This window comes from Canis lupus, chromosome 11 (assembly GCF_011100685.1).
Source record: "Canis lupus familiaris isolate Mischka breed German Shepherd chromosome 11, alternate assembly UU_Cfam_GSD_1.0, whole genome shotgun sequence".
Taxonomy (NCBI): domain Eukaryota; kingdom Metazoa; phylum Chordata; class Mammalia; order Carnivora; family Canidae; genus Canis; species Canis lupus.
The window spans coordinates 39,419,239-39,433,281 of record NC_049232.1 but is presented as its reverse complement, the minus strand read 5'-3'; the positions used below and the strand labels follow the sequence as shown (position 1 = coordinate 39,433,281).

The 14,043-nt window shown below is 40.5% G+C and overlaps 1 protein-coding gene across 3 annotated transcripts in view; it reads left to right on the top strand.

The window, feature by feature from the left end:
* SLC24A2 (solute carrier family 24 member 2) overlaps positions 1-14,043 on the top strand; it is a 251,756-nt gene that overhangs the window by 145,638 nt on the left and 92,075 nt on the right. For all 3 annotated transcript variants that reach the window (XM_038552506.1, XM_038552504.1, XM_038552505.1), the window contains exons 3-4: positions 6,061-6,099; positions 8,679-8,787. In XM_038552506.1, coding sequence (XP_038408434.1) covers positions 6,061-6,099; positions 8,679-8,787 — 148 coding nt within the window. The remainder of the gene's footprint in view (positions 1-6,060; positions 6,100-8,678; positions 8,788-14,043) is intronic.

The window sequence follows — 14,043 nt, the reverse complement described above, 5'->3', positions numbered from 1 at the left end:
AGCCTCTAAGGTATGTGAGATGTGAAGTGCTGACATAGCCAATGCTGAATCCTTCAGACAATGCCAATTCATGGGAGCCAAGTCAAGAAAATGTAACCTGTTTTGTCGTCCCCTCCTCCCTCAGCTGCCGACTAGGATATGCCCAGTAAACCACCCTGAAGTGTCCTACACACATCACCTCTCACCATCCTGAAAACTGGAAGTTTCCTCCTCTCAGAAGCCACTCAGTTCTCTAATCCAGTTTACAACCGTGGACATGCTTTTGTTTTATAATATGTCATCATTCTGGGGCATCTGGGTGGCTCAGTTGGTTAAGCATCTGCCTTTGGCTCAGGTCATGGTTCTGGGGTCCTGGGATTGAGTCCTACATTGGGCTCCCTGCTCAGGGGAGAATCTGTTTCTCTCTCCCCACCCCTGTCCTTCCCCCACCTTGCTCTTGCACTCTCACGCACTCTCTCTCTCACTCTCAAATAAATAAAAGCTTAAAAAATAATAATAATTTGTCATTATTCCTTCTTGTGACTCCTACTTTTTATTATAATGATAATGGAACTAATCCATAGTGCTTACTTTGTACCAAATGTTGGTCTAAGCACTTACATGTATTAATCCAAGTAACCCTTGCAACAAACTCTGAAATTGTTACTGCTAGTATCCCCATTTTACAGATGAGGAAACTAAAGCATAGAGAGATTAAGTAACTTGTCCCTGGTCACATTGCCAATAACTGACAAAAATAGGAAAATGAACCTGAACAGTGTGGTCCATATTCCTAACAACTATATGATGTCACTGCTCATCCTATATTATTTTCTTCTCTTTTAACAATTATTTAAAAGGCAAAAGATTGAGTTGCCTGGGTGCCTCATTTGGCTGGGCATCTGACTCCTGATTTCAGCAGGGATCATGATCTCAGGGTCATGAGATCCAGCCTCGCATCAGGCAAGGAGTCTGCTTGAGAGTCTCTCCTCCCTCTGCCCCTGCTCTCTCTCTCTCTCTCTCTCTCTCAAAGAAATAAATACATCCTTAAACATAAAAAAATTAAAAGGCAAAATATTGTTCCTTAACTGTCACTGGCAATTTCATTTTACTCTGTCCATTTTAGGCAATATCTATTCTTCTGAATTTTTTTTCTAGTATTCCAAATATTTCATGAACATAGGAATTACTCAAACAAACTGTTAAAAGGCTTTGCTTCCAAAATGTGAGCTTCCATTGCCACACTTTTTACTTATTTTCAACACTTTCTTCCCATTGCAATGTGTTTATTTTTTAAACTTCTTCCAATATGTTTCTTTAAACCAGAGTTGCGAAGTGGGTATTCCTGCATCCTGGGCTGCCACCTCCTGTAATTCATTAATCTGAGATTCTTATTTTGCTAATGGGCAGAGAGTGGGATAACTACATAAGCAACCAATAGAAAGGTTACTTGAACTTTAGTACATTCTTAGTACTTCTTTCTTTAGGAATTAATTTAATCCCTCCTCCCTTAATGTTTTGGGGAATCCACTAAGACCAAAAAGGGAGGGAGACAGTGATGATTTTTGCATCTGATTAGTGGTAAGATTTCTTTTCCTTTTAGATTTTTAGGACTGAGGCTTTCACATTTTCCAACCCATAGACTTTGAGGTTTATTAGTCTCTTTCCAAGAGAGATGTTTTGAAAGTTATTGTTTGTTACAGCTAAATGCATTGAAAGAAAAAGGAGACATCATTTCATACTTCCTTGTTAATTTCTTAAACGAAAATCCATCATTCTCCTCCACCCAACCTTTCTAAGTTCCAAGGTGTCATGATAATGTCAGTTAAATATTGGATTAATATTTCTGATGGCTGGCATATATATTTTAGGTCACATTTAGGACAAAATAATGATATAGTACTTCCAGGTCCTTGATACAATAAATTCTGGTGCATTTCACAGATCTAGTGAGAGATTATAGTTGCAGAAGTTTATGGATGTTACTTGACTGTTGTGAATAGTTGCTTATCTCTGATGCCATTCCACTGTCCAGAAAAGCCACCCCTTATTTTACACAGTTGTATTTTGGCTTATGAAATCTTCCCAGTGACTCATTTGATTATGTGATTTACAGGTGGGCAATTACTGGTCAGAATGAAACAAGGACTGTGTGGTCATGATGTAGCTACACTGTGTCATATTTGCCTAATGTTATATGTCTAAAGTGGAAGTGGGGGCCTGTATATGGAGAAGCCAGTGGTTTCTGAGGTCAAAGGAAGAGAGACAATTTGCGGATTTATGAATGGCTTATAGTGTTTAAAATGCTTTCTAAGTGGGCTGTTGTATAATGGGGGTCGGAACACTTTCACTTTCAAATAGATAGCAAAATTCCCATACAGAATTGGGGTTTCTCAATTGCCCAATCACTTGCAGTGATTAGGGAGGAGGCCAGTTTAAGATAAAGGGTTGAATTTCAGAGTATTTTCTTGTAAGTAAAAGGTGTATTCCTTATATCCTGGCCTAATGGATGTCCTGCTTTCATGAATGAAGAGGAAGATCTGTGTTGGTACAACAGAGCCTCAACCTGGGACCTTTGGGGATGCATTTTATGAACTCTTTTACATATTCCTCAAGAATTTCCATGTATGTTCTCAATTGGCTTAACAAATTTTTCCTGTGGCTGGCACAGCCTTTCAACTGACTACCAGGAATTGGGCTTTCAAATTAGCGCTGCCCAAAGATATGATATTTTGGGGGGTTTAAAATCAAAGGCATTTAAACACAAAATGGATAAGAAGAATGCCAACATTAATCCTTAAAGCCCCATTCGTCTTCTTTTGAAGAAGCTATTTTCTGTAGTGTACAGTGGCTTAAAATAAACTTGCCACATGTTCAGTGGCCCTGAAAATAAATTCACAACACTGAGGCCAACCCCAAAACCAAATAGTTAGCTCAATAATTCAGATGTTAGAAATACTACAGGCTTATAAGCTTTGGCTATCCACATCTGAATCTTTTTTTGTTTGTTTGTTATCTTCACCAGTTACTAACAGTGTAATTAAAACCCCTTTAAAATTGAGTTCCTGACCTAATCAGCAGTGAGTCTCTAGGACCACAAAGTGGTCACCTTAATGGGGCCATTAAGGTGAGGCTGGGCCAGGTGAGCATGAGGGATGATCAGATGCGTGTGAACCCCTAAAAATGAGGGGCACATTTCATGTGGCACATTTCTCATCTTTTCTACAACAGAGCTACATAAAAGGAAAAGGGAGGTCTTAATGGCCTCAGTTGCCATTTCTGTATATAATGAAATATACATGTTGTAACCTGATATATATTCATGTCTGCAAGTTACACTTGAAAGGAAACTAATGATGTCAACTTCTGCTGACATTCAACAGTGGGAGATTTTGAAAAGGATTTCAGACCTTGCTCTGCACTCAGTTTTTTCTTTGCAGAATCTATGTGCAAGGCCTTTTCTTTCCATTTATTGTGTCTCAGGATCCATCTTGCTTGCGAGAGAAAAAAGCAAGTCAATGGGGCAGATCTTTTTTCTCCCTTGCAGACCAAAAAACAGGTTTGATTTTTTTTTTCCTTCCTCAAATATTTTCTTTAAATATATATTTTTAAAATCCAAAATCTGGGATGGTTAGGACTTTGTTCTCATAAAGACCACCCTGTTCTCTTACCCTTTTCATCCTGTTCCTTCATGTTCTATAGTGTCGCTGTGGTTATCAATCCCAGCTTATAATTATTTGTCTCCCATTTAGCCACAAGGTGTAAATTTGCTAACTGAAAAGGCGTGCTCTGACAGTTAATCTCCTTGTATGTCCAAAGGCTGGGCTTGCTGTACTGGATAACTTCCCTGGGGGATTGTTCTATAGAATGTGAGGCCATTTGTTGGGCTGTCTGATGTAGAAGAAGAGAAAATGAAAGGACCTGCCAGAGAGAAGAGAGTGGGATCATACAGTGCCTTCAGAGTAAAGAAGGGAAATCAAAGAACAATTTTAGGTCCACTTCAGTCTGCAGGCATGTTCCTGGGAGCTAGAGAATCAGTGATATTTTCTTATTCATGTTTTTAGAGAAGTCTCTGAGAGAGAGCCCCAAGTCAGGGGAATGGCAAATTTAGAATGCCCAGGGATGTGCTCAGAAATTACCACCAGTGCAGGGGCACCTGGGTGGCTCAGTTGGTTAGTATCTGTGTCTTGATTTCTGCTCAGGTCATGATATCAGGGTCATGGGATCGAGCCTGGTGTCGGGCTCTGTGCTGGGTGTGGAGCCTGCTTGGGATTCTCTCTCTCTCTCCCTCTCCCTCTGCGCCCCATCACCTCTCCCTCTCTTAAAAAAAAAAAATACCACCAATGTAGAACACTTCTGTCTAGGCCTGAGAGTTAACAAGCTCTTTAAGGGCCCAACAAAAATGTTTAGAAAAAGTATGTGTTGATATCAACTCTAAAATCTAAACCATGGGGACACCTGGGTGGCTCAGTGGTTGAGCGTCTGCCTTCGGCTCAGGGCATGATCCTGGGATCCCGGAATCAAGTCCTGTGTTGGGCTCCCTGTGGGGAGCCTGCTTCTCCCTCTGCCTATGTCTCTGTCTCTCTCTGTGTCTCATGAATAAATAAAATCTTTTAAAAAGATAAAAATTTAAAAAATAAAATCTAAAAAAGGTAACCATAGAATTATTAAATGTTTAATTGAATGTCTATACATATTTAACATCAACTTCATTAAGTATGAAATTTAGTCTTCTTAAAAGTTACATTATCTGTGAAAACAAATTATGGATTCAGTTTCTCACGTTCCAAGATCTCAAGCATGCCGATCATGATTAAATGAATTGCATGTAGCCAATAATTTGAAATACAAAATTATGAAAGGATTATAAGAATCCTTTCCATTTTTGTACGCAGAAATGTATATTTTAGGTGGGATACTGGAGCATCTTAATGTTCTTATATAAAGACATGTGGTAGGATTGAAAAAGAGAGCCCAAGATTTATGAAGATTCTAAAACAGCTCTGTACCATGTCCTCATCTCTGTACATGATTGGTTATTCCTGAAGACATAGATCACCAAAGATACCAATGGGAAGGACCAGAGGCAACCTGGGAGCAGGGTTCCAGGTTGTTCTTGCTGTATGCAACCATAGTTGAGGTGTGGTGACAAAGGCAGCATAGTCTGAGCATGAGGAAGATCAAAGGCACCTGCACATTGTTAGATCACAGGATGGTGCCCTGCTTCTGCTGAAGGAGTGTTCATACTAGGTTAACAAAGCAAAGCCATCCAGTTGGGTCATGTTGGTAGAACTCCAGTGTCCTTTTGTTGAAGTTGTGTTCTCTCCTAACAGATGACCAGGCCCATGGGTGCCCTTGTATTCAAGTCGACTTTTCTCTACTTGACAGATATTTCCATTTTTAGAATGGAAAACTTGAAGTGGTAGAGGCAGAAAAGGTGTATTATTTGAATTCTGCATGTGATGATCTTAGTCTTTAATTCAGTGACCTAACTTCTCTTCAGGCTTTATTTTATTCACCATATATGGAGAAGTGAATGTTGGCTTCCTCCAAAATAGTTGGAAAATGATACTTCCTTGTAATGTCAACTCTTAACAATAACCACCAATAATTGGTATGATTCTTGCAGAATTTCTTTATATATACTAAAGTATTGTTAATTTATTTTTTCTATAAAATGACATGACCAATAAGGTTTTAATTTTTTTCAGTTGAATAGTATATCTTAGATATTTTTGCATGTCAATACATGTGTACTTACCTCATTTATTTTAATGACCACATGGTATTCCATTGCATGGATGGGCCATAATTGGTTGAACTGCCCTCAATTGCTGAGCATTGGGGATGGCCATTCAACTTTGAGCATTCAGAAGAATGTACCACGTGTCTAAATAAATCATTACATATTGGCTAGTCATCTATATCACTGGCCCCCTGTATTGGTTCCTTCCTGCCCAGAAGGAGAAAGAGCCAAATCTTCCCTTATAGTGATGTTTGTTATTAAATGTAAAACTTACTACATGTTACTTGTTGTTTATTTATTTATGTCTTTTGTTTTTGCCTTTTTCTCTTATGCAGTCATCTACAGCCAGGGACAAGGATGAGCAGGCTCTACCGGTAGGAAGCAGTGGCTCTGTCTGTACCTGTCCGTGTGCCTGTGGAGAGTGTGGGAGGGGGTGGGAGGAGGAGAGTTCATGTGCTCAACAAACCATCCTCCCCCTTGGGATACTTAAATGGCTTAATCTACCAGTATATATGTATATTCAGTCCTGTAATTAGTGTCAACTGTATTCTGATATTCACTGATACTCAAATTATTTATGAGACTAGATTTCAAAAAGTTTGAGTTCTCTCTTTTATTTGTCATAACCCTTTATATGACTTGAAAGAGTGAAATATTTCCAAATTGCATCCCATGGGATGTTGAGCTGATATTTGGGGACAGTGTGGGATCTAAAAATGCTTGATATCTATTTTTTATGTATCTGCATGCACTTAATTTTGGGTTGGAAATTTCTTTTGGTTCCATCAAAAGAAATGCTGCATGAGAGCTGTGTATTTAATATATACATAAGACCCCAAAAAATGCTTTAAGTTGTTCTACAGATAAAATTCTTTGCCAGTGAAGATCTCCCCAGCAAAGTTCTTCCAGTTTCCTAGAATGAGCATAGTAACAGTGATTATGACAAATTATTAACAACAAACACATTTTCCAGTGCCTATCCAATTAACACATCACATTCTGTAATGTGCAACATGGCAAGGGAATGACCTTCAGAGTTTTTGTGTTCAGCCTTCAAACAGTGATTACATTTCAACTCGATCCAAGTCTCTCAACCTTGCCCTAAAATATTTTGAACCTAAATCATCTAAATCAAATATTACAATGCATTAAAAAAAGTTACAGATTTTAAAGACTGATAAAACTAGTAATAAAGATACATATGACCCATCCATCCTCCTGTAGTGCTCAGTGCAAAGACTTAGGATATTCACTGAGAGCCCATCAGATATACCAGACCTGGACTATGGATACAGACCCAGTCTCTTCCTTTAAGAAACTCATGATCTATTTCACCATTGAGACACCAGTAATCTCCTCTGATTCTTCTTCAATCAGAGTTAGGAATATGATTTCTGATAGAATATCAGTTATGATAAAATCACACCAAGAAATCCACGTTTCTCCATGTATCTCACACTGGCATTTTACCCATACTTCAAGTTACCGTGGATTTCACATTTGTTCCCAAATGTCTGGACCATGATTGTTAATAAGTTTTCTACAAAATAGGAGACCTCTGGGCACTGTCCAAATTAACCAAGTTAACCAGATTTCTTTAGCGTTACACTTAGTGGTCTAATGTGTATCTTAAAATGCTAAAGGTGGGTTGATCCAGGATATAGCGCTTGCCAAATATATTCAATTGTGAAGTCTCTTGGGGGACTCTTATTGGGAAGCCCCCTTGTGGATCTTGACTATGATGGAATAAATATTGGAAAACCCTATAATGTAGATAGTTGAGAGAGTTCATGGGAAATTGTATTTTATTTTTAGCTGGCCCCAGAAAAATTTCATGTCAGGATTTTTGGATCAGAAGTTCAATAAGCAATTAATTCCTTCGCATTACCTTACCTCGTTCCCTCTTAAATCTGGCTGTCTGTAAAGCTCAGCTGCTTCTAAAGTCTCTTCCCCTGTGAGAACTAGCACAAAACCAACCAAAGGGAGAGAAAGCAGTTCCTACTCAGGATAAAAATCCATCAAATCCTGAGGGTTTAGGGTGTCTTTTTTTAGATTGCATTTGAAGATGCCATGAAAAGAGTTTGTCAGTAACCTTATCTGTACAAGTTTTTTATTCTCCTCTTACCTGTCAGTTTCACCTCATTGGCCAAAGGGTCATAATAGTAGTTTATGCAAAAGGAGTCCCTCCCTTGGAAGTCAGGAGATTTTTTTCCTTCAAATCTTTCTTGATATAGAGCATAGGGCTTCATGAATTAGAACTGTGGCCCCCAGAGTAGAGATGAGGTTCCCCAGGAGATATGCGAGCTATTCCTTTGGGGAGCAAGGAGAAAAAATTAGCACCTCTATCACTTATTTTCTATATTTTTCTTCATAGTTTCTGTTTTTGCGAATGTTTTATAATAGATATGCTCATATTTTGGTATGTGTGGATATAGAGACAGAGATAGATACATACATGCATACTCAAAAACTTTACAGTTAGGGTGCACATCTAAACATTTTAGAGACCATCTACCAGTTCAGAAAACAAATTTTGAGAGGCACAAACCTGAGATCCACTTCTCTATTCTCCATTTTTTGTCTGTGTGACCCAGACATCTCATTTTACTTCTCTGAGACAGTTTCCAAATCTGTCTAAAGGGAAGAATGACCATATCTAGTTCTGAGGGCTCATTCTGAAGTTGCAATAAACTAGTGGAGGTGAAGCATATAGCACAATGACCATTAAGTAAGCTCCCAAAACAGGGGGGGTGGGTAGCAATTAATTCATTTAGGATGTGAGAAAGCCATTCCTTTGCAGGATTTGAAATGTACTTTGAATATCTTTTGGACCATAGAGTGTCATCATGTGACAGAAATGAGTGACTACCAGACTAAGTGAGATCTTATCTGTAATGCACTTGCCAATAGTTGCCAAGAACTAATAGCATCTTTGTCTGGTTTCTCTGCTCAGGCTAAGCCACGTCTCCAACGAGGTGGAAGTTCTGCCTCCCTCCACAACAGTCTCATGAGGAATAGCATCTTCCAGCTCATGATTCACACCCTTGACCCACTCGCTGAAGGTAAATGTCAGGCATTAGTTTGGGAGCTTGTTTTGGGGGAAAAAGGATGTAAAAAGGCTTCTTTTCAGAAAACATCTTTACGCTTCCATCACACAAGCCTGCCAGTGTCCTCGTGTGGAGCATCTGCCCTGGCCCCTTGGTGTGCTTTATCTGCAACAGCCTCAGTTCACAATTGGAGAGTTTTGTACCAGGAGTAGGATCTGAAGTCTGTGTACAGATTCTGTCTTTTGATGCCGGCAGCATAAAGAGTTTATTATGAGGCCGAGAAGACAAAAAGGGTTCTCTTCCTCCCAGCTGGAGTGACAATTCTCTTTCATCATCCCTCCTAAGTTCCCAAATGAAGTTGTATATGAAGATTAATTTTTAAAATTACATTTTTAAAAAAAGAGAGGGAGAAGAGAACTCTATGACTTTGGGCCATGAATATTTGGGGGAATGATGTTCACCGTAGAACACTGATATTGTCCTGATTCTTTGGCAGCTGGAGGGTGGTATGTGAGCTAAGCATCCAAAGAGCCTTCTCAAAGGTAACTGCTTAGGATCAGTCTCAAAAGGCCTGGTTCACCTCCTAGGGTAAATGAACCATTACAAAGAATCCAGTATTGTGTTCTTCAAGTTATACTCATTCATAATAAAGGCAGATTCATCCTGTTTCTTAACTTGCGTAACTGTCGTAAAAATTTGCTTTTCCAGTAAGTAGGTATCTTATGTGTCAAATAGATGTCAGAGGCTGTTAGCAAGGGGTTCAAATGTAAGCTAGTGTGTTCTCCCTTCATCTCTGGACCTTGTAATTGGGCCTGATATTACATGGGGACTAACAGGGATCATTGGAAGAGCATGGCCTGGGATGAGATTCTCAAATCATATCACATAAGTCAGAGCTCTTACCCAAAACAAAGCTTTGCTGAATAATTTCAAGGGTACAGGTCATCAAGAGATTCAGATGAAGGAAAGAAAATATGGGAACCTCAAGAACAGCTCCCCATATCCTGTCTTCCCTTATTAAATACACCTCCCACCCAGAATGATAGGTGAAGATCATGGGATCACCACTCACTACAAAGCATTTTGATTATGAAACATCCCCATTTTATACTTCGGAGAGTTATATAGTTGATGTGATATTCTCCAGGGAGCCCTGCTTCATAGGTACTGGGTCCTATTTACTAGAGGTAATCTTGAGCCAGGGGCATCCTGAATATCATTACTCTCTTAACCCAGAGGCCCACTAGATGAGGGAATTACACCTGGTCACTAGCCTTCTTTTTATTCCCCTGGGTCTCCCACCACCACCACCACCACCACCACCCCAGAGAAGGGAGCAAAGGGATGGCAGGCCAACTTCCTCCTAGCTGCTAAGCAGTTGTGTGACTTTGGGCAACTTTGAGCCTCTCTAGTACTTGGTTTCTTCATCTAGAGTAAGAGTTACCTTCATCTAACGTTTTACAGTTGATAAAGCATTTTCACACCTGTGAACTTAGGCTTCGTAATTCCTCTTCATAGCCAACATTATTATTCTAATTGTGTAAGATATCATACCACCCAAGTAGATCTCAATTTGGCCCCCTCTCTCTCTGCTAGCTGTTGATTCCAAGCCATCCTCATTGCTTCCTGGCTTCCTGTGGGGCCTTCCTAACTGGTTTCCTAGTGCCTCCTTGCCTCCTCCACTGCATATTTTTCACATGTCACCCCAAATAATCCTCTTAAAAAGTAAATCAAATTATGTCACTCCTACTTATAACCCACAGTGGCTTTCCATATGGCTCTTGGAAAAATTGTGAAATACTTCTCATGGTGTATATGATCTGCCTTTTCCCCCAAACTCAGTTTGACTCACTATGCTTTAGCCACAGAGGCCTTTCCATCTTCAGACAGGTACTCCTTTCCTGCCTTGGAATCTTTCCATGGGTTGTTACCCCCACCCAGAATCCTTTGCTTTCTCCCACTATCTTCCACTGCCCCTCCCCATTCTTTTTTTTTTTAACATTTTATTTATTTATTCATATGAAACACAGAGAGAGAGAGAGGCAGAGACATAGACAGAGGGAGAAGCAAGCTCCCTGAGGGGAGCCCAATGTGGGACTCTATCCCAGGACCCCGGGATCACAGCCTGAGCCAAAGGCAGACACTCAGCTACTGGGCCACCCAGATCCCCCTCCCACCCCATTCTTCAGCAAGCTGTCCACAGAACACTTCCCAGCCACCCAGTATAAGTCAGGGCCCCAATCCTCATCTCTCCGCGCACTCTTCATTTTCCCTATCACTCACATTATAATTTGCGTGATTGTTTGTTTACTGTCTCCTCTACGATGCAGTAAATTCTAGAACAGGAACTCTATTCTATTCACTAGTTTCCCCCTAAATTCTAGCGGAGTGCTGCTGAAACTCAAGAAAGATTAAGTAACGTGGCCAATGTCAGGCTTTTGACCTGATATTCATAGAATTTCAAAGCCCTCTAAAGCCCCATGGCTTGTATCTTGGTTATTTTGAGCCACCATCTTTCCTACCCCATCACCCTAAATAGGACCATATGAGCGAAGAACCATTTTATCTGCCCCAACGTGATTATGAGCAGGCAACTGAGTACATTTATTTTTTGCAAGGCAGTATTATGTAGTAATTAAGAGGACAGACTCCAGAGCCAAACTCTCTGACTGTAGATTTCAGCTCTGCATTTACTAGCTGTGTGACCTTGGACAAGTTATCTAATCTCTCTGTACCTCAGTTTCCTCATCTATAAAATCAGGATATCTATTGCATAGGGCTGTTGTAAGGATTAAAGGAGTGAATATACATAAAGCATTTAGCACACTGCCTAGCAGGTCATAAGTACCACATACAGGTTTAGAATCACTCTGTTTCATTATTTTGAAAATTAATGCATCATGTAATTCTTTTTTTTTTTTAGATTTTATTTATTTATTTATTTGAGGGAGAGAGTGAGTGGGGGGAAAGGCAGAGGGAGAAGGACATGACCTTGAGATCATGACCTGAGAGGAAACCAAGTCTGATGCTTCACCAACTGAACCACCCAAGTGCCCCGATTCTTTTTAATTTAAAATGTCCAAAAGGCTATAATAAATAAGTCTTTCTCCTCCATCAACCTCCCAATTTTCTTCAGTCTCCCAATTCTCCCCAGAGAAAACCACCCAGAAACCAATTCTCGGGGCTCATTCCAGAGATGGTTTATGAATATACAGCTCTATGTGTGCACACCCATGCGTGCGTGTGTATGTGTGTGTGTGTGTCTGTGTGTCTGTGTGTATCCTTGCCCACAGGTCCCAAAAATCTAAATTTCTCTGGTGTTTGTTTGGGAGAGTTCAGTCTCTGATAGGGCTTGTTTTTGTTCATCCTCATTCATAGAGGAGGTTATGCTTTGTTTCTGTGAGATAAGAGAAAGTGAATCTGGGTTTGTCTCGGAGTCGGGCCATCGGTGATTTTCCAAAACACCTGGCCCTTGTGGTGCTGTGTGCAATTAAAGTGTTTGTTCCTGCTATAGCAAGATGCGCCTTTGGAATCCAGCGCCTGCTTTCAAGGTGAAAACTCCCCCTGAAAGACGGGGAGCGCTCTAGTGGCGTGAATCTGAGAGAATGCTGAGAGCCATAATCATTTCTGGACTTGAGTGATTAGAAAATATGGAAAGCACTTCAATGCTTTAAAATTGCTCCATAGCACCCGGCCAAGAAAACAGATTGCTCTGGTATTTTTCCCCAAAAATTCACAATCATTTTCCATTCCAAGAACAGCCAAAAAAATTAACCCACGGCTCTCAGAAATAGTCATCTCTCTTTTAGTTTGCATCTAATCACTTGAATTCGCACGTCCTCGTGCCAAACTGTCACCTTTTAACAATATAGAGCGTGCTGGTTACATCACCAGTTGATGGCTTGAACGCTGCAGTGGCTACCCTATTACACTGAAGGGCAGGTCACTGATGCTCCTGGCGTCCACATGGCATGCAGTGTTCACAGAGGGCAGTTTTCTGCTTCATCTGGAAACATCATCAGTGGCTTACAAAAAGACCTCTGTCCCTTGGTCTCATCTGTTCCGCTCAAGTGTTCCTGTCTTCCACAACCCAGTGATAGAGCCATTGCCTTAACTGGTGGTTGGTTTGGCCCCTGAGCCTGAGTCACCAGATCCATCAGTATCTGTGTTTCCCTTATCTATTGATATGTAACAAAGCATCCAAGAGGCAGGTGGCTTAGAAGCACCACGGTATTATTATTTGCTCCTGATTTCTTGCATCAGGAATTTGAACAGGGATCAGTGGGCTGATTCTTCTATTCCATGTGGTATTGATGGAGCTCATTTGATGTTATCCAGCTATTAGATGGTCTGATTAGAAGGTCCAGAAGGGCCTCACACTCACACCTGGCACCTTTGAAGGCACAACTGGAAGGCTGGGCTCAGCTGGAACTCCCTCTGACTCTTCATGTTGTCTCAGGGCCTTTCCACATGGTTGGATGCAGTGGCTCGGGGCTCCAAGAGCAAATCTCCCAAGAGGCCCAGGTATAAGCTGCAAGGTTTCCAGTGACCTAGCCTGAGAAGTCCCTGAATGTCACTTCTGCATTCTACCAATCAAGCTGTCACAAAGGCCAGCCCAGACTCTGGGACAGGAGGAGGAGACTTTGCCTCTCAGTGGAAGACACCAAAGAACTTGAAGCTACCTTTAATCTAACCCAGTCTGTTTTGGGGGCACATACCAATTGATCATTGATTGGTTCCTGTGTTCATTGGTGTGCTCTGAATAGACCACACTGTTGGGAAGGGACAGAGCCATAGTCAGCCTCCCTTGGATGAAGGTTTAGTCCAAAGCAAGACTGAACAGTGTCTTTCCAGGGCCACAAAATGAACAGAATATTGTTCATGAAAGAAAGGAATCTGCTTATAGCTTACATAAATGGTTGGAATAAGGAATTTGTTTCTTTCATAAGAAAGCCCTAGAAAGCTAGCATTATCAATTTTGGGGGTCACAGGATGGCTGTCTGAATTGATGTTTCTAATAAATTCAGTGTCTCATATTGATTTTAACATTTTCTTTAAACAAGCCATCATATTTACCCAGATATACATCTTTATGAACCTAAAATAAGGATGCTGGGTATAGCACTTTTAGGTTGGATAGCTTCTACTATCAATTTGTCTAAATATTAATACCACGAACTAATATTTGCAGAATTCTTACTATGACCCAGGCCCTATGCTGAGTGCTCTACATAAGCCGTCTCATGTGATCCTTACATTAGCCCTACTCCA